The 20547-nt window shown below is 42.9% G+C and overlaps 1 protein-coding gene across 1 annotated transcript in view; it reads left to right on the top strand.

Moving 5' to 3' along the window:
- RORB (RAR related orphan receptor B) overlaps positions 1–20547 on the top strand; it is a 192349-nt gene that overhangs the window by 143003 nt on the left and 28799 nt on the right. Inside the window, exons 4-5 of the mRNA XM_004769199.3 lie at positions 2626–3027; positions 20226–20347. Coding sequence (XP_004769256.1) covers positions 2626–3027; positions 20226–20347 — 524 coding nt within the window. The remainder of the gene's footprint in view (positions 1–2625; positions 3028–20225; positions 20348–20547) is intronic.

The following is a 20547-nucleotide window of genomic DNA, read 5'->3' as shown; positions in this document are numbered from 1 at the left end:
AAATAAAATATATGAATTTATTAATAAATTTATGAAATTAAAGTTAAAATGTTATATATATTATTTGTAAAGATACAGTATAGAGGTACATAGGATGCTTTCCCTAAAATTTTCTTTAGAATTTGGTCCATGGACAAACTGGAAATATAGCATATAAATGTATGTCTGAGATACAGAATCTAAAAAAGAGTGTGTCTCTACCAACAAAATTAAATGCAGGGATCTGAATGATTCCAGACTCTATAAAAATGACAGTTGAGGTGGAAAGGGGAATTCGGTGTGAATTAAACATGTGAATTGTCTTCGGTCAGAAAACTTACTGGGTAATTACCCCTTTGTTTTTCTGCTTAGGCAGCCCCACAACTTAGTCTTTTAAGGAGGACTCAGGAGAAACAGGAAATTTGGGCTGCTCTAAATCCAGCCTTCATAGCCACAACCTTCCAGCAGGCAGGAAGGAGAAGACAGCATGTCCCCACTCTCAGAAGTATCTGTAGCCTTTCCATTTACTTCCTGCTACCCAGAACTTAGTCACAGCGGCACCTGCCAGCGAGGGGGGCTGGGGAATGTGGTCTCCATTCTGAACAGCCAACGCTTAGATAGAATTTGGTAGCTCTGTAACCAACAGAAGGAGAAAATGAACATTGATGGAACATGGCAGGGGACGGGGGCGTTGTGAAATGGCAGCTCTTTCACAGTAGGTATCTCTCTGGGGACTCTCTGTTCTGGAGAGTTCTTAAGCACTTCCTCATTTAGTTTTTCTCAGAAATTATGTTCACCAGCACTAGTGACTAAATCCAGGAATTGGACCTGCTTCTACCCTCCACTTTCTTCTTTCTACATCCCCTGGGCTTCCAGTACCAAAAGGTGATTGGGGGAGCGGGACCTGGATGTCTCGGTCCATTAAGCATTTAACTCTTGGTTTCTGCTCAGGTCGTGATCTCAGGGTGGTGAGATCAAGCCCCAAGTCGGTTCCATGCTCAGCAGGGAGTCTGCTTGTCCCTCTGCCTCTGCTCCTCTCCCTGCTCACTTGGGTTCTCTCTCTTTCTAAAATAAATTAATAAATAAAAATATTTTCTTTGAAAAAAGGTGATGGGAACATTGTTGGGAAAGAAAAGAAAGTGGAAACTCAGAGAGGAACCTCCATGTTTGTTAGAGTCCCCACCATTAACATGAACTGAATGACACAGTGTCTGATGATTCAGACAAGGTGGCCCCTTGGCTTCAAATACTCGCTTGTGAGGAAAACTGTCAATATCCATAGCAGTTCAGGAGGTTAAGCTCTTCTAGTTAAGAAACAGTGGATTCAGATCAAAACACCCTCAGATCATTCTGTAACCGCTTACAGAGCCTCTTCCTTCTTTTTCCTCACAATGGCTAAGGATTTTTCCTGAAGAGATCGGCGATATACAACTCGGGGGTGGTAGAACAAGAAAGGAAGGATAACGGTGGGCTCACTTGCTGAGCACTGGATAGACAAAACTTCTATTTTCCAAAGACTGAATTTGGTCCCAAAAGCCAACTGAAGTCAAATGCTTACTTCAAATGGTGCTTATCATCCTTGGTCTCACCAACTGTGCTGTTTAGAAAATGTGAAATATGGGATGCCTGAGTGGCTCAGTCAGTTAAGCATCTGCTTCCAGCCTGGGTCATAATCCCCAGGTCCTGGGATCGAGTACCTCATTGGGCTCTCTGCTTGGTGGGGAACCTGCTTCTCCCTTTGCCCCACCCATGCTTGTGCTCTTTCTCTCTCTCTGACAAATAAATAAAGTATTTTTTTTTAAATGTGAAATAATAGGGCCCTCTCCAACAATCTAGTAACCCTAGTGCTTAGCTCAGGAAGCTAAGAAAGAATATTGGTTGACTTTTTTTTTTAATTTTATAAATTCTTTTTTTATTTTATGTATTAATTTTTTTTAAGATTTTATTTATTTATTTGACAGACAGAGAGGTGGGCAGAGAGAGAGGACGAAGCAGGCTCCCCGCTGAGCAGAGAGCCCGATGTAGGGCTCGATCCCAGGACCCTGGGATCATGACCCGAGCCGAAGGTAGAGGCTTTAACCCACTGAGCACCCAGGCGCCCCATATTTTATGTATTAATTTGACAGAGATTACAAGTAGGCAAGAGAGGTGGGCAGGGAGAAAGAGAAGGAAGCAGGCTCTCCGTGGAGCAGAGAGCCCGATGTGGGTCTCGATCCCAGGACCCTGGGATCATTACCTGAGCCGAAGGCAGAGGCTTAACCCATTGAGCCTCCCAGGTGCCCCTTGGTTGACATTTTAAAAGCAGGCGCTATTTGGTAGCTTTTGGTTTGTGGATTTTCCCCTGCACAGAAGAAAGAACCAGGAACTATGCCTTCTAACTTCATGGCAATAAGAGATACATATGTAAGTTTGGACATTTCTTCGAAGCTTAGATTTATTTCTCACTATGCACATTTTAAACCAGGACGGACCCTCCCGAGTCTGACCTTTCCCCAGATGCGGGGAGCAGGTGAAGGCACTCTTGGGCATCCGGGTGCTGGGATTCTACGCATCGATGTGGAGGGGACAAGGACACAGGACCCCTTGGACTTGCCGAAATGATAACCCCAAGCCTCTCTCCTGCCTTTCTCTCACCCTCCCCCGCAGCTGTGAAGTTTGGCAGGATGTCCAAGAAGCAGCGGGACAGCCTGTATGCGGAGGTGCAGAAGCACCAGCAGCGGCTGCAGGAGCAGCGGCAGCAGCAGAGCGGGGAGGCCGAGGCGCTGGCCAGGGTGTACGGCGGTGGCCTCAGCAACGGCCTCGGCAGCCTGAGTGGCGAGGCGGGGGGCGCTTACGCCAACGGACACGTCATCGACCTGCCCAAGTCCGAGGGTTACTACAGCGTGGATTCCGGCCAGCCGTCCCCGGATCAATCTGGACTTGACATGACTGGAATCAAACAGATAAAGCAAGAACCCATCTATGACCTCACGTCCGTACCCAACTTGTTTACCTATAGCTCTTTCAACAACGGGCAGCTAGCGCCAGGGATCACGATGACCGAAATCGGTAAGTGGGAGTCGCCTCCCAGCTCCTTTTTGGCAATTCTGCTCTGAAGTCAGTCGCCTTGGTCCTTCATAGTGTGGTCGTTGTCGCAGGTCTAGGTTCAATGGCTTGTGTGCATGGCTTCTAGTGAAAAACGCTATTTGAGTTAAAAATCTTTTTTGTGATAAATGTCATTGGTCTCCCGGCCCACAAAATTTGATGCTGGGCAAAGGAAGAAAGAGGACATGACCAGCAGGAAGGTGCTGTGTGTAAAGGTGCTCTCTGTTGAATTTGGGTTCATCACTGAAGGAAAATGTTATTGGCATAAATGAGAATTTCAGCAAGTATTCAGAGTGATGCTATTTAAAATAAAATAGCTAAGGGATGTAGAAGCAGTTTGTAATATCTGAATGAACAGGGTTCCAGCTCGTCCTCTAAGATAACTTGAGACAAACCAGAAGCAAACAGTACCTCCATTTCCTTCTTTTGAAAAGCAGAGGAGTAGGGGCACCTGGGTGGCTCAGTGGGTTGGGCCGCTGCCTTCGACTCAGGTCATGATCTCAGGGTCCTGGGACTGAGTCCCGCATCGGGCTCTCTGCTCAGCAGGGAGCCTGCTTCGCTCTCTCTCTCTCTGCCTGCCTCTCAGTCTACTTGTGATTTCTCTCTGTCAAATAAATAAATAAAAATCTTTTTAAAAAAAAAAATAAATAAAAGCAGAGTAGACCAGAGACCTGTGTAAAGATCTGTGTCTCTTGTAAGTCTGAATTCAAGAATTCTACCTGGGAAGAGAGTCTGAATTCCTGGCGTGGAAAGAGGGGAGTCTGGAATGTTACAGAACGTATGAGCACCCAGTAAGTTACCGTGAAGAGGGCGAGTCACAGGCCTCCTTTGGCTGCGATGATCTTTGATCCCTTAAGGAGCAGTCCTCAAGAGTGCGCTCTCCTAGCCATGCTCTCTTCTGACCTGTTACAACTTTGTTTTACCCTGTTAAGCTCAGGAGTCTATTAACCAGTGGATCTCGTTAATTAACTGCCATAAAGATATTGATGTAGGTTTCACGTGAGCCTCCTGGGTCACAAAGTTGCCTGTTAACAGTAGCCTAGAAGAGCTACCCAGACAGTGGCTCCATCAGACTTCATTGTGGTCTTAGGTATGGGGGTGGGAGGGAAGCGAGCTGGGCCTCTGGAACCTTGGAGGAAGCGCCTGCTCACGTCCTGCCTTGAGAGGGTCACTAAGCCCCAAGCCACCTGAGTTCCAGTGCTGACTCTGGCTTATTATTTAAGCTGGAGCAAGTTTCTAGATCCCAGTTTGCTCATCTTTATAAAGGGAAAAGTATTAGTTCCTAGATCACATGGTTGTAGTAAGAATTAAATGAGTTTATACTTGCAAAACAGAGCAATGTTTGACACTCAGCAAGTGTTCAATGGTTATTATTTGCACGCCAGTCACCTTCTCTGTCTAAACTATGAGTAGGAGCCCAAAGCCTACGAGTGTTTTAAATAAAGCTGATGTGAACACATAATGAAGTCCGTGCCATATGTATCTTGGCTACTTCCACCATCTGGTTGAGGAAGGAGTGATGTTACACAGTTATAAAACCTGAAACCTTATCTCTCTTTTTTAGCAGTTTAGCATGTGACCGTGAGTAAGGAAGTTGTTGACAAAGCATCTGCAATGACACTCATAGCCGAGAGACACAGAAGACTAAGCATCAGCCTTCATGACAAAAACCTTCACTTTCAACGCCACCCTTAACCTTGGCTTTTTAACTGTGTCCTAGGCACTTTACATGTATTTAATTTCCACAAACATCTCATAGTAAAAATATGATTCCCATTTTATAGATGTGGAAACAGAGGCTTAGGGGCGTCTCATGGATTTTCCCAGGTTTTTCAGGTCCATCCAGGCAGTCTGATTCCAGTCCTTTGGCTTATCCATTACTCTGCTACCTGCTTGGGTTTAATATCCACAGACTGCACTGTCAGCCAGTAAGGTCAGTCTTTCAAAGTGGAGTCACTCCAGGTGCTTGGGAGTCAGTTAAGCTTTTAACTCTGGATTTTGACTCAGGTCATGATCTCAGGGTTGTGAAATTTAGCCCCCCATCAGGCTCCTCGCTGGGCATGAAGCCTGCTTAAGATTCTCTCTCTCCCTCTGCCCCTCTTCCTTTTCTCCCTCTATAAAAAAATTTTTTTAAATAAATAAAGTACAGTCAGTCAGTCTTTCCAAGACGACATATTAAAAAGAAAAAGAAATGGGCACCAGTTTTTGCTTTTATCCTCCTTCATATCTAAGTATCTGAGTCTGGTCTTGATTTTGAACATACATATAAAACGTAGGCAAGAACTTTTCATTTTTGAGCAGTCCTCTTTCCCATACCCCAAAGGAAAGGCTTCTAAGAATTCAGAAACCACAGTTCCTTTGTGGTTTAGAATCGGTCGGAAGTATTAGGGAAAGAGAACTACAGCCAGAGCCATCAAGTCTGGACCTCCGTCTCCCAGTAACTTTTTCTCTCTGGCCCTCTGTCTATTTATTTATGAATTGATGAGTTTGGACAAGATGATTGCAAAACTCATCCCGGTTTTCTGTAGACATCAACACCCAGATAAAAACTAGCATGTATTTTTTCTTGATTATTTCTTGGTACCATTAGTCTTTAGAGATCTCTAGCTGAGCTGTAAAGTTGGGGGGTTTCTTCCATCAGTCTTTCAGGGATCCAGCGGGCTTGTCCTGCTGCTGTTCGCCAATTTAGCAGGCCCCTAAACCCAAGTAGGGACTTGGTTCACATTTCATTAAAACAACAATGCCATCTAGTGGACGCAGACTCCTGCTATGCGTGTCAAGTGCACATAACCTATGACAAGCCACAGTAAGGCGATACACTGTTCTTTCTTGCACCATCCAAAAAACTGTCCCTCGTTTCACTAAAACACCGTGTCCACAGCATTATCATTGAGCAGAAAAGCATCTGTGGTATGGGATGGTGGTGAAGAATTCTTTCCAAAGCTGAATAGCCTGAGTTCAAATCCTAGTGTGCCCTTTCCCGTATGCCATCTACCTGACCTCCTTGGGTCTCAGTTGTAAACCTGGAACAGCAGTAGTCCCACCAGAGGGTGTTGATGAAATGAATTAAGACTAGTAAGCTCTTAGATCGGCACCTATCAAGCGTAAGCTGCATTATTATTATTATTAATGTAATTGATATTGCAATGTGATTTGTATCGTTATAATTAATAAACATTAGTGGTTATTACAAGTAATATAAGTACCTTTTATTGAGCACCTACACTGCGCTGAGCAATGTCCTCCATTTATTCTTATAACAATTGTATTATGCCTATTACAGAAGTAGGCGTGTGTCCATTTTACAGATGAAAAAAAAGGCTCAGAAGTTACAAAATGTATAAAAAAGCAAAATAAGCATGTGAGCTCAGGTCTGAGTAACATCAGAAGCCATTCTCTGAACCATTATGCTGTATGTCCTCCCACCAAAGGGAACCCCTCACAAGGTAATTGGCATTTGCACAGCAAAGCATGTCTAGTGTTTGCTGCCTGCCTGCCGTCCTTCTAGGTGCTACAAAGGAACACCCAGAGTGAGAAAGCTGACATTTTGACCTGCCTTGATTAATGAGCATCTATTCTAATGTGGCTGGTAGCACGTTGTCACAGAGAGAACTCTGCACAGACAAAATAGAAAGTCTGATTTTAGCCACATTCTCACTGGGTGAATTGAAAGTGATATGACACTAAAGAATTTTTGAGCATCACTCTTGGCTATTAGAAGCCCTGATCTGCTTCCCCTGGTTTCTGAAGGAATAATGAATTGCGTACAAGCACGACATTATTCTGGTATTGAATTTATCATAAAAGCAGCTTTTTTTTTTTTTAAACTCGTTTGGGGAATAGTTCGTGTAGAATATGGTCTTACAGCTTGGAGTTAATTTTTAAAAACCACATGTTTCAGAACCATGAAACAGCCGTGGAAACAATAGCAGGGTCATCCCAAAAAGTGAGTTAAAGGAATGTCAGGAGAGTCAGGAATATTCCCCAGAAAATCCAAGCTTGTCTTTCTAAAAATGTACCAAAGAAACTACAAACTTCTTAGGTTAAGGACCTAATAATAATAACTTACTTCATGGAGAGAAGTGTATAAAATGCATGCTAGCCATTTTGATCCTCACACCAATGCCTTCAGCTGTATAGTGAAGAAATCCCATTTTGCAGATAAAGAAATAAAGGGATTTTCCTAGAGTAGAGTTATTTAGGTGACAAAGTTTAAATTCTGATGTAGGTCCTCAGCTTCCCTAGACTACCAGGCATTTTTTGAAATGTGCCTGGCCTTCAAGACCAGCAGTCTGTGGCTCCTGCCCTCACCTGCTAAGAGCAGACATGAAAACAAAGGATAGTAATTCAGTGTGTCATACATTACAAGTCCTGGGCGTGATGCTACCACAGACCCTCAGGGAGGTGAGGGAGGTGGCGGGGGGGTAGGTATTGCTTATGCTGAGCCATAGCTCTTAATAGGAATAGTTTATTTTTGTGGTCTTGGAAATAGAAAACAAAATGTGAGTAAACAAACAGAAAAATATGGAATATTTCAAGAATTATATCCTTGGGTTTCTCAAAATCCTGTAGGAAAAAAAGCTGTGAAATAAGACAAGGACAAAAGTAAGCAGCAAATTAATATTTAGGCAGCAGTATTAACTGGGTTTAGTTGGAACTTTACTTCAGGCTCGCATAAGGATGTGTTACATCTTTGGAGATAAAATTTTGCAGTGCTTGGTGTCAGGGAGAGGATGCCGGCTAGCCGGTACCCAGCGAGCGAGCAACGAAAGGAAGGGAGGCTTCTCTATGTGCTCTCCACAGCAGCTATCAGACGGGTTGGGGGACCCAATAGGGCCAGTACTCTTTTCTTTTTTTTTTTTTTAAGATTTTATTTATTTATTTGACAGAGAGAGATGACAAGCAGGCAGAGAGGGAGGCAGAGAGAGAGGAGGAAGCAGGCTCGTCGCTGAGCAGAGAGCCCGATGCGGGGCTCGATCCCAGAACCCTGAGATCATGACCTGAGCCGAAGGCAGTGGCTTAACCCACTGAGCCACCCAGACGCCCCTAGGGCCAGTACTCTTAAGAAAAGCACATTTAAGCTCAAAGATGATTGACAACATATCTGCAAGGTACTAGACAAATAGCCAAACAATATGCTTTTAAAATCAGGGGTTGGGGGGAGCTCCATCAAATTCACTGTGAGGCTAAGGGAATGAATTACCTTTTACACACACTGCCTGAATTTGCTGTTGCTTTTAGTAATTTTCTCTCTAGATAAAGAAACATGAATTCCTTGGTCTCCCTATATAATCTTAAATATAGATTTAGTTTCCTGTTTCTTGTGTGTTCCATTTATGGAGTTTGAAAATTTAAGCCTAAAAACTAGACATAAGCCTTTTTTTTTAAAGTTACCTATTCCAGAACTGAGTAGTAATAGAGGAGCTTGCAAAGAGATTGGTATGAAAGTGATCTAGTCCCCTTCACTACTACTCCATTCTATCAAGTCCACATAGAAACACAGAAGATCTCACTAGCATGCTTTATTTGGGGGAAGTCTATCAATATTGGTGTTTCAGTTTTTACTTATTTAGAACCCAAAGCAGGTGCTATGGTCTTAAGGTGGCATGTTTAATGACATATGCTTCTGCAGATAAATCTTTTATAACTGCTTAAATCTTTCTATGCATATTCATATGTATATTTAATATACATTTCTCTGTATGTAATTAATGACTTATTTGGAAATGGTACAGAGAATAGAATTTAGTTCTAGCTGCATATCTCCTTTGTCCCCCAATGGCACTGGTGGCAAACACAGGCAGGCATGTGATTCGAGAGCACCTGTCTAGTAAGTCACTGAAATAAATAGAAGTAGACCAAATTAGTGAGAAAAATTGTTCAGGCAGCACCGGGAAAGGAAAGTCAGTGTCTTTTGTTCTTGCGTTCTTGCTTTGAGGGAAGACATCTTGGGAACTTCCACTGTCCTCCAGCACCTCTTGTTCCCTCCCCCCAACCACAGGTTCTTTGCAGGCAGTTTAGGGACCATATGTTGAGGATGAGAATCCTTACTCCACATACCAGTTGTGTGAACTGAGGTTCAGTCTCTTCGTTCAGAAAAATAAGGTGGGTTGGATTAAATGACTTTGAAGGATTATGGTTCTCCCACCTCCTGTGGGAGGTTCAGCCCTCTGTACAAATACTCCCTCTGTTACAGCCACTCCCCAAAGAGAAGGGTAGGGTGGTAGAGAGGAGGGGCTTACAAGCAGCTGGGCTATTCTACCAGGTGCTCAAGCTCTTGCCTGGGGCTGTAGCCAACTACACCTCCCTCATGAGGAGGGGGACCCATGTGCTGGGCTGACCCTAGCGGTGATAAAGTTAATAACCACAATTAGACCAGAACTCGGCACCAGCCTTTTCTCTTCCATCCACACTCCTGAAACAAAATAAAACACAAGAACCTAGGTTAAAAATGAGCATCAAGGATAACCAGAGGCTCAAGAAGAGGGTGGCAAGCAATCTCCGAATACCGGAGTTCATGTTCATTCAGTATAGAGGATGGGATGCTGTGCAGATACAAGTTCAGGGTAAATCCACCCACCCTCACTGGCCCACTCCAACCTGACTACCTCTCTGAGCCTCCACTATAAAATGAAGATATGTTCTGGACTGCTAAAGGGCCTTAGTCCTAGCCCCAGGCCTACCCAGTTATCTCTGGCACTGGAAAGAGATTTACTTGACTCCTCTGAAATTTTTACACCCCCTTGTTCTTTGCCACCTACAGAATTGGCTGCCATTTCTAGAATCCTGCTTTCTATCCCAAGGGAAATTTCCCAGATATGGGGACTGGTCTAACCAACTCCATTTGTCACATTTCTGGGATCTCTACCGTGGCCACACTCTTGTGTTAACCAGTCCATGGCTGTGCATTCCTCTCAAGTGTCCTGGGACAAAGAACTACAGTTCTTTGCTATGGTCATTCAAATCCGTATCCTCCTAGATATCCTTTAATAACCTCACAAAGATGTTCCAAAATCAACTAGTGATATGTTGTAGTCACTCTAGTATCAAGCTCTGTGCATTTAGTGGAGTCAATGGCATAATGTATACAGAAGTACTCTGTGACCAGCAAGGCTCCAAACAAATATAAAGATGGCTTACATTATAAGCAAGACAAAGGTATATGCTCAGTTCAAGTTCGTGTACATGTTTGCATATTTGTCACGACGTGCGTTACCTCTCTATTAATACAGCTTTCCTAATGTGCTAGCATTCACTCCATTAGGTAAATATCTTAACTCACCTTTTCTGTTTTGACTTGAAATTGCACAAAACTGATCTTCCTCACTGGACTTTTCCTAGCAATACTAGTTCGGGATTAATTTTTGACTCAGAATTCACAACTTCGTAAGAAAACTCTAAAATCCACCAACCAAAAAAAGAGAGAGAGAGAGAGTCATTGCAAGCTTTGACACTGGCTCTTGGAAAAGCCCTGAACTACTTTTCCATGCACCCATCTTAGGAAGAGTGGGTTAGGGTTCAAGTACCACATGGGTCATCGAGGAACACAGAAATGTCACTTGATGGCCAAATCACTGGAGGTTAATGCACTTCAGTGTTACTGGCATAGGATACAACCAGCTTGAGAGGCTTTCCCTGTCAGTGGGCTCAGGATTGACTTCTTTGACTTTTATGAGTTTGGGGAGACCTGTGCGGGAAGTTCCTAGCTGGAAAGACTTTGTTCTTTGTTTTATTCTTTTTCTTATTGTTTTGATTTTATTTTTAGGATCTAAACTTTCCTGAGGCAAAATACCTTCTACCCTAAGGAGGAAAAATGTGCTATTTAAATTTGAGCCATGTTTCTAAGGCCCATTGTGGAACTGCTTTCTTGTTCTCAGACAGGTTTGTTGTAGGATGACTTAGAGCAAGACTATATAGAAAACACTTACTTTATTTTATTTTTTATTTATTTTTTTTTAAAAAAAACACTTGTTTTAGGGGCGCCTGGGTGGCTCAGTGGGTTAATCCTCTGCCTTCAGGACCCATGATCTCAGGGTCCTGGGATCGAGCCCCACATCGGGCTCTCTGCTCGGCGGGGGGCCTGCTTCCTCCTCTCTGCTTCTTCTCTGTGTCTCTGCCTACTTCTGATCTCTGTCTGTCAAGTAAATGAATAAAATCTTAAAAAAAGAAAGAAAGAAAGAAAGAAAACACTTGTTTTAAAATATTAGTCCACTAAAGGTATTATTTAAGGAATCAAGTTACTTTCAAAAATTTGGATTTAATGTTTGGAAATGTTAAAAGTTTACCTCCCAAGATTTCCCTTGAAATAGTTCCTCCTTAAGGTCAGAAGTACATTGACTAAATTTCCAAAAGAGGGAGGGGGATTGCTTCAGTTTAAATTCATAGTCAATCCATAGGTCAACAAAATCCAAATAGTAAAAGTCAATGCTGATGATGGCCCTGAGCAATTTTCATAATTAGGTTTTCATCATTTGTGACCCGCTAATTGTCCTTCGGGTGGCGCGCAGAGGTGCGGTCTTTTAAAGAGTGTGAGAGATCTTAATGGGCTCTGGGTTGCATTGCTCTTGTCTGTTCCATCTGAGAACACCCTCCGTAACTCTGCGAGACTTCTCCCTCATGAGTTGGAACAAAGAGAAATTCCCATGTAGCCCCTCAGACTCAAGTCGCCATGCTTCACACAGTCCTTAGAATATGTCTCTCCTGCCAAATCCTTCTTTAGAAAGAAAATCAAACTCAAAGACACTAGGACTTTAGGATGTTAAGTGACTTCCCAAAGGCCATAGAGTAAAAATCCAAAGGGGTCCATATTGGCTTCCTCTGTCTTAGAAGATAGCTCCCTTAGAACTCATCAATTCTAGGACATTGAAGTAAGTTGATGTTTCCTGATTGTTCTGTGAAAGAGGTCTTTCGCTATGAAAGTTAATGTTGAAATGTTTTTCATACTCTTTCTTGATTGTATTAACTAGTTTGAGGAAAGGGAGCTGTAATTTCCCAAAAGTTAGACTTCTACACTATCGCAATAAAATAAAACGTCTGTGAGCCCAAATTGCTTTCCATTATTAAAGTATTAAGAAAGCACCCTCTTACATAGTTCATCTGTTTTGCTGCTTTGTGACGCTTTGTGTTTTGGCTTATACTCTGCTTAGACATCAATGCTATAGAGTTTCTTCCAGTTTTTCCTCTTTACATTCTGCTTTCTTACCTTCTATTTAAAGTGCTCTTGGGGCACCTGGGTGGCTCAGTTTGTTAAGCATCTGCCTTTGGCTCAGTTCATGACCCCAGGGTCCTGGGGTAGAGCCCTGCATTGAGCTCCTTGCTCAGCAGGGAGTCTCCTCCTACTCGCTCTCCCTCTGTGATCTCTCTCACTCTCTAATCTCTCTCACTTGCTCTCAAATAAATAAAATCTTTTTAAAAAATTTAAAAAAAATAAAGTGCTCTTACCTGAGCTTCCTAAAATTTGAGGAAATAGTAACCATTTTTATTAACCATCCATTCATTCGGTCTTTGCCCAGATAATATTACTGGAAGTAATAGTAATCTAATTTTTTTCATTGTTTTACTCTGTGTTCATATTTCATCAAACTGAGTTGATCACATTTTCATCATTTTTTATAGTTAATTACATAGTCTCATTTTGTTAATATAATTTTTCTGAAGAATTCTAAGAATATTTTGGTTGAGGTCTACATGAAGTAAAAATCTGTTATACCATTTTTTGATATACTCATCAGCAGTAGAATTTGTATGAAAAGGAGACTAGAAGCTATGTGATTTCACTGGTGAGGGAGTAGTGAGTGGTTAGACCATGAAACTGAGCCAACAAAGGAGTTATAGGTTATTTATGCCCCCAACTCCTTCTTAAAAGAATTTAAGAAACTTAAATGCTAAAAATATACGACTTTCCTGTTGCGGTTATGCATCATTAAGAGATGGCTGTTTTTTGGTTTTTTTTTTTTTAAGATTTTATTTATTTATTTGACAGAGATCACAAGTAGGCAGAGAGGCAGGCAGAGAGAGAGGAGGGGGGAAGCAGGCTCCCTGCTGAGCAGAGAGCCCGATGTGGGGCTCGATCTTAGGACCCTGAGATCATGACCTGAGCCGCAGGCAGAGGCTTTAACCCACTGAGCCACCCAGGCACCCCAAAAGATGGTTGTTTTAAGCTTAAATGTTATTGATGGTTTTATGCTGACAGCACAGCTCTATTTATGCTTAAAAAATAAGAAGCTCTAAATAGAGATTGGAAAAATCAGAAAGGTCTTGAAATTGATAGTCACCTATTAAACCCCAACCAGTGTACTTGTTCTATTCAGTGACAGGAAACTTACAAAACTAGTAGTCTGCGGGTCAAAAAGACGAAATGCACACTTGGTTAAATGCTTCACCTTTCAAATGGTTGTTCTACTATATTATAGTTACTCCCTCAAAGCATGGATTCTGAGGAATCCTGATATTCTGAAAACCTAATGCAGGCACTTAAAACTTGCCTTGAGCAAGTACGTGAAGATATCCTGGCATTAATTCAAAGTGAACCCCTAAGAATTCCTCTTTCACACCAGTAATACAAATGAAACAGAGACTTGAGTGGTTCTCTAGATCCTTAAGGCAAGCGATAAATTAAAAATTCATTAATCATTTTGATTGAGGCGGAGATATAGTATTTTAGGGAGAATACTTCCAAGTTTAAAAGAAATCCCTTGTGGAGGAAAATGAATAGAGGGTATAGTTCACCAGGAAGAAACCATCCTTTCTTACAGAGCAAAAAAAAAGGGGGGTAAGGGGAGGAGAAAGAATTAGGAAGTTCAGATGCACTATATATAGCGTGGAGTCTCAGCTTTCTCTCCTTGGTACAGTTGGGCCACGGGTGCTCTTGGTAATAACACTGAAAGCAGCAGTTTTTAAAGATATACTCAACTTTCCCCGCTCCCAGGATGTGGGATTCTAATGAAACCACCTGTGTAATCCGTGTCAGAGATGCTGCAGCCTTTGGAGAGCACCATTTGCTGAAATGTCTAGTGAGAGCTAAAATAAGCCCCTTTGGTGGAAAAAACCCGCTGAGTGGTTGAAATCAGAGCTGCAGAAGGTCACTTGCTATTTTAGAAGCTGCAAGCTGGTCCTCGTTTTATAGCATTACAGTTATAAACAAGGAATTGTCACCTTACTTGTCAGTTTACTTATTCCTCACCGAAATATACACACATAACCTTTTTTTCTACATAGGATTAGGTAATTTGGATGACTTGTTTCCCAACCTCACTTTACTCTGTGGATCAGTACGTATGCAAAATTATTTTTCATGTATTTCTTTAAGCATTACTTCAAAATACTATTTTTACATTGGGCAACAGGACTGATCTTTAAAACTCCACTTACCTTTGTGAACTTTATCACACACATCTCAACCATTTCTAAATGCCTTAAGGAAGGAGTCCCTGCCTACTTCTTAGATTTATTCAGCAGATCACAGTGAAGATTGATGAGGATGGGGGAGGGGTGTGGCAGTCCTGTAAGTCTTGGAGAATAGAGAGCCGGTTCACTTCTGAAATTATTTAGATACAGTCCATTTGGAAATGGAAGACGGAGGTTAGTTCCAGCCCCAGGGTTCTATAACTTTTGCACACACTGTTGAGAATTGCCATCAATTTTATTCTAGATTTCCCTTTGAAAATTTAATTTTTCTCTTCTTAATGCCCACATTGTAAGTGGATTGAAGATTACCCCTAAGAGTTCCAGGGAGGTGTGACAATTTTAATGATATTGTTTGGTTGTTTTTTGTTTTTTGTTTTTTTTAATCAAAAATGGTTAAGTATATTTGCTTTATATCACTTATTTTCTAAGCCTCTTTATTGGGGTATGATTGGCATACAAAAAGCTATGCATACCATTAAATATACAACTGAGTGAGTTTGGAGATAAGTGCAATCTGTTAGCTACAATCTGTGCCATAAACGTATCCCTGTATCAATTACTTAAAAATCTTCTGGGATTATGCTTTCACTTGAATTGGATGATGTGTCTTATAAAGTTACTTGATATATGGAGTTGCAAATTTTGCCAGTCAGTTATAAGTCTTGTGTTCCAACAAGCCTTCCTTCAAGAAGAGTATCAGGGTCAAAGTCCAAAAACAAAACATCAATTTTATTGGGGCAGAGGGGCGTGGAGAGAAAGCAAGAACAAGAAGTTGCTTGTGAAATGAACAAAAAGAAAACAAGGCTCATAGACTTGACATTAGCCTGTAATTACACACCCAGTTATTCCTCGCAGCATCAGTGTTTGTGTTTTACCTCATCGTGATTGAAAAGAAATGACTAGACGGAGCATGTAAGATTGTTTTTCTCATTCCTTGACATCACTTTATTAGCTATCAAAGCAGCTCGCGTGAACTGGACGAACCTGCATCTCACTGAACAAATATATACTGAGCCTTAACTCCTGAGAAAATGTATCTGTGTCTTTATATCCACTTAAGAAACCTCCAGCCTCATCCCTGATCTCAGGAAGAACAAGGTAGAGTTCATGGACCTTGTCCCTGAAGGCGGGAGACCTTCCCCTCTGTCAGCCTTCCGGGCCATATCCCCCTGGAAGCCCTTATCCCAGCTCGGGGCGGTGGGCTCCTGCTTGGACCTGTGTCGCCCGGGGCCCGGGCTGGTTAAAGAATCAGACAGAAAGTAGGCTCCGACCAGCAAGTGCAGTCCCAGCCCCGGAAACGGATGAAGGTGTGCGATTGCCCGGAGAGATTCCGTGTGCTCTGCTCCTTTCCCTCAGTCTCTTTGTCCGGACTGCTCATGCGGTCGGTCCCTGGAGAGGACTACGTTTACTCTCACCCTTTCTCTTTCTCCAGGCAAGGGCTCTGGAAAGTTCCTTTGGCTCCTAGCGGGAACGTCGCCTCCTGTGTTCTTTCTTCTGAAATCCTTCTCCCTTTGCACAGCCGCAGACTCTCCGCCGGGCAGAGCATCTCCTCTGATGGCCGCGTGTCTTTCTACTGGACAGCAGGAGCCCTCGGGCCTGCTCCCTGGGGCAGGGTCTAGTTCACCCTGCGGTGTGGTGACCTCGAGGGGCCCACGTGGGTCCTGCGCGCGGCTCACCTTTGCCGGGAGCGCACGGAGCAGGGCTGCGCTGTGCCTTCGCCCCGCGGATATTCCTGGCTCTTACGTCAGATTTACCTTTGATTTCTCACCAAGACGGTGTGAGAGTAATGGTGCGCGTTCCATGTTTGACCTCAAAACAGCTGGGAGTGCTTAGGCTTTAAGATCCTCTAGCGCGGGGCGGTGTAAGCTTTCTCGTTGGTCCTTTGTGAACTAAAGCAGAGAATGGAAGACGAGTGAGCGGAGGGAGCGGCGGAGGGACGGCCGTTCTCAGCATCGCCCTTACTAACTCAGCACGGTTGAGTACCTCCCACATTGAATGCTCTGTCTCCTGTCCCGCTCTCTCTCGCTGCCACACCCGCGGGTCCCGTGCACCCCGCTTCGGAACTGTCCTGGAGCCAGAGCCTCCTGCTCTCTTGCTTGACTTCTCACCATGGCCTGATTAATCTGGGTACTCCCTCATGCCCCTGCCTCTTCTTTGCCATGGCCAAGGTCACCTTCATAAAAGAAAAACCCCAGCGGGTCGCTCTCCTGCTCCACAGCTTCCACTGGCTCCCAGTTGCCTTAACACAAGAAACCCACATTCTTCAGGCTCACTCCGCTCTTGGGTGCTGGTTTCCATCCCGGCCTCGTCTCTCCCATCTCTGCACGCACTCTTTGCTGCGCGCTACAGAGCTCTTGCCAGGAAAGACATACCTGATTCCAAATCCCCATTTGCTGGCTCTGTAAAAATGGCTCTAGAGGTACTCAGTCTCTCTCTTGGTAAAAGGGAAATTGGTGGTAAGAGGTAAGGCTTATAAGGAGCAGAAATTATATATATCCTAATAGCTTTCTATCTTGGCCTTTGTAAGGGCAGCCCCACTCCCTGAGGTGTGTGCCTTTCTCTTCTCCCCATGACAAATCTGCTCAGACCCAGACCAACAGGCACCTTCTCTATGGCTATGTTTCTGCCTCCCCCAGACTGAGTTGGAGACATTCTCCTTCGGGCTCCCAGAACAACTCAAGGGCATTTACTACATTATGATATGATATGTCATGATGTATGATACTGTAAGACCCCTTAAAAAAGACAATGTCCTATTTTAAAAGATCTGTACCTTAACCTGGTCTAAAATAGCTTTTCAAAAAATATCTCTTGAATGAGCATGTGGAGGCACTCTGCTCGGCTCCGCAGTGCGGTTCTTGAAAAGCACACACACACACAACCTCGAAAGGTCTGGAACAGTCCGATCGGCACAAATAACCACAATCCAAGTTTAAGTGGAACAGGGCTCTTTGGACATGGAATCACGCGTAACAGCAGCCGACCCCTCCACCTGAGAACACAGGGAAGCGGGAGTGGACATCTGAGCTTGCGTGTGGATTTTACTTCTGGTTTTGTTTAACCCGTCCATGTATTTATTATGCCCACCTCTTCTTTTTCCCCATAGGACCCCAAGCTTCGGTGGCAGAAGGCTAGACAGTTTTTAAACCTTGGCCAGTAGTTCCCAGGAGATGGCATAAAGGGACAGATAAAGAGTTCTCCATAATGCAATTTTGAGTGGCAGTTGCAGTTTTGCTTATAAACCCTGAAGCCTGTAAATTACTGACAAATCAGCATATCTTTGAAGATGAAGGCAGACTACAGCAAGAAGATAAAGGTTTGAAAACTAGAAAGCCATAAAAACCTTATGTTTTCATCATATTCTTAGGAATAGATTTTTTCTTTTAGATTCTAAATAATTAGACTGCCCAAGTGAAATTGAAAAATGATGAACCATGACATACCAATCTATTTTAATATGATGTATAAAGTAATTCCTGCCCTTTTTTTTTTATAACATTGAAGGATATTCAATAAAATTTTGAATATAGGATTTTTTTAAAGAAAGGATTTTAGGATATGATAAGCAATGGGAATCTAGAAATTCATTCAGTTCAACTGCAGAGAATAACTGTAATTATAATTTAGCGTTTTGTAGCATCTTCTACATCTAGCACTTAATGGTTCTGATTGGAAAACTAAGAAATACTGAAATATCTTCCTCCAGTGGTACTGATTGTGAAATTAAATCTCCCTGTTTTGTGTCCATTGGAGTCATCACATAGCTTCCCTGATGACAAATACTATAGAGTGTCCTAATAATGACCAGTGTGGCTAGCATTTACTCAGTGTTTATAGTATACCAGGCAATGGGCAATACAAGGTTTTTTATTTGGAGAGCTCACTGGAAGCACAAGCGTACATGTCTTTATTCTCTACATCACCAAAACTCCATATATTTCACGCCACGTGTCCCAGAAGCTTAGCGAGATAAAAAGAAGGAGCCTCAGCACCACTCTGGGAGTTATCCTGGAGGAATGAAATATGGCCATTTAGAAAGAACAGAAATTGCATCTGAAATTGCATAACCTGAGACAATAGAAAAATTCTATTCCTGTGTGAGCCAAGAACAGTTATTAGGTAGAAAAAAGATTTGGTCATCTTCATTCTACTCACCCCGCTTATATAGAATCCCTGGGTACTTGGGTTCCCGAGGTCTCATGCTATTCCTATGTTCAAATAGCTGAGGGGATTTTGAAGGAACCTCCTACCAGGTCTGTCTAGCTCTAGGAGACGTGTTGCAGGTTTTTGAGGAGATCTGGTTGTATTGTTCAACTGCCATACCTCCAAACCCAGAATGTTCGGTATTTTAGGTACAATACCAGATACAGCTCATTTGAGATGAATAGCCCCAAAAGACTTCTTTTGTTTGTTCCTACTTTTTTATGAATGTAATCATCTTCTCATTTTTAAAAGAAAAATTTCCTCTTATGAAAAATTAGAAAAGAGAATATAATCGTCACCATGGCCCAACTTCAATAATTATCACCTCATGAGTCAATACTGTTTCATTTATATTCCTTCTGCCATTATTTATCATGTAAGATATTTATATGGTTCCAAAGTCCAATCTACAAAAGTAATATCAGAGCATCTAGCCTCTACCTTGCCCTTCTACTCTCTTCTCTTTTCTCAACAGAGAACTTAGCTTTTTAGATTATTGTTTTATCTTCTCTTTAAAAATATAAGCCAATAAAGTTATATTTAAATTCCCCCCTTCTGGGCACCTGGGTGGCTCAGTGGGTTAAAGCCTCTGCCTTCAGCTCAGGTCATGATCTCAGGGTCCTGGGATCGAGGCCTGCATCTTGCTCTCTGCTCAGCGGGGAGCCTGCTTCCTCCTCTCTCTCTGCCTGCTGCTCTGTCTACTTGTGATCTCTATCAAACAAATAAATAAAAAATAAATAAATTCCCCCTTTCTGAGATAAACAATGGGAGTCTGGTGATTTTCAAAATATTTTTAAAGTCTTTGGAGTGAAATGTCAACCGTGTTACTGGTATTCTAGGCCAAAAAGCAGGAAACATGTCATTTGTATTTATTTTAAAAAGAATTATTTGGGGACGCCTGGGTGGCTCAGTTGGTTAAGCAGCTGCCTTCGGCTCAGGTCATGATCCCGGCGTCCTGGGATCAAGTCCCACATCGGGCTCCTTGCTCGGCAGGGAGCCTGCTTCTCCCTCTGCCTCTGCTGCCACTCTGCCTGCCTGTGCTCGCTCGCGCGCTCTCTCTCTCTCTCTCTGGCAAATAAATAAAATAAAATAAATAATAATAATAATTATTACTTGAACACTTCACAACTTGTAAAGCCCCGGGTTTGTGACCCAAAAGCAGGGAGGGAGTAAAAGATGGTATATTTTGATTAAAAGACTAGAAATTGAGGGATGCCTGGGTGACTCAGTCAGTTAAGTATCTGCTTTTGGCTCAGGCCATGACCTGAGGGCCCTGGGATCAAGCCCTGAATTGGGCTTCCTTGCTTCTCACTCTCCCTCTGTTTTACTGCTCCCCTGCTTGTACTTTCTCACTGTGTTCTCTCTCTCAATAAATAAAATCTTTAAAAAAAAAAAAAAAGACAATAGTTAGGAGATACATAGACAGATAGTAGGGTTAAAGACACTCATACAATTGGAGTGTCTCCAAAGGGATTCCTGTAGGAAACAGTAACAGCTAGTTTCTTTGCAGAGCGGGAACTTACAGACCCTCTAACTGATCTTCCTTCTCACAGATCGAATCGCACAGAACATCATCAAGTCCCACCTGGAGACGTGTCAGTACACCATGGAGGAGCTACACCAGCTGGCGTGGCAGACCCACACCTATGAAGAAATTAAAGCCTATCAGAGCAAGGTACTCTAGGAAATCACGAGACCGTTTTTCTTGGGATTTCTCAATTTCTGGCTTTCTCGAACCTCAGCATTACCAACAATTAGGGCCGGATAATGCTCTGTGTAGGGACTGTCCCGCACGCTGGCGGATGCTTAGCATCATCCCTGGTCTCTGCCCACCAGGTGCTGTAGCAGTCCCTCACCCCGTCGTGGCAATCAGCT

The sequence above is a fragment of the Mustela putorius genome, unplaced genomic scaffold, assembly GCF_011764305.1.
Source record: "Mustela putorius furo isolate JIRA1106 unplaced genomic scaffold, ASM1176430v1.1 tig00000854_pilon_pilon_pilon, whole genome shotgun sequence".
Taxonomy (NCBI): domain Eukaryota; kingdom Metazoa; phylum Chordata; class Mammalia; order Carnivora; family Mustelidae; genus Mustela; species Mustela putorius.
This window is presented reverse-complemented; position numbering and strand designations above follow the sequence as displayed.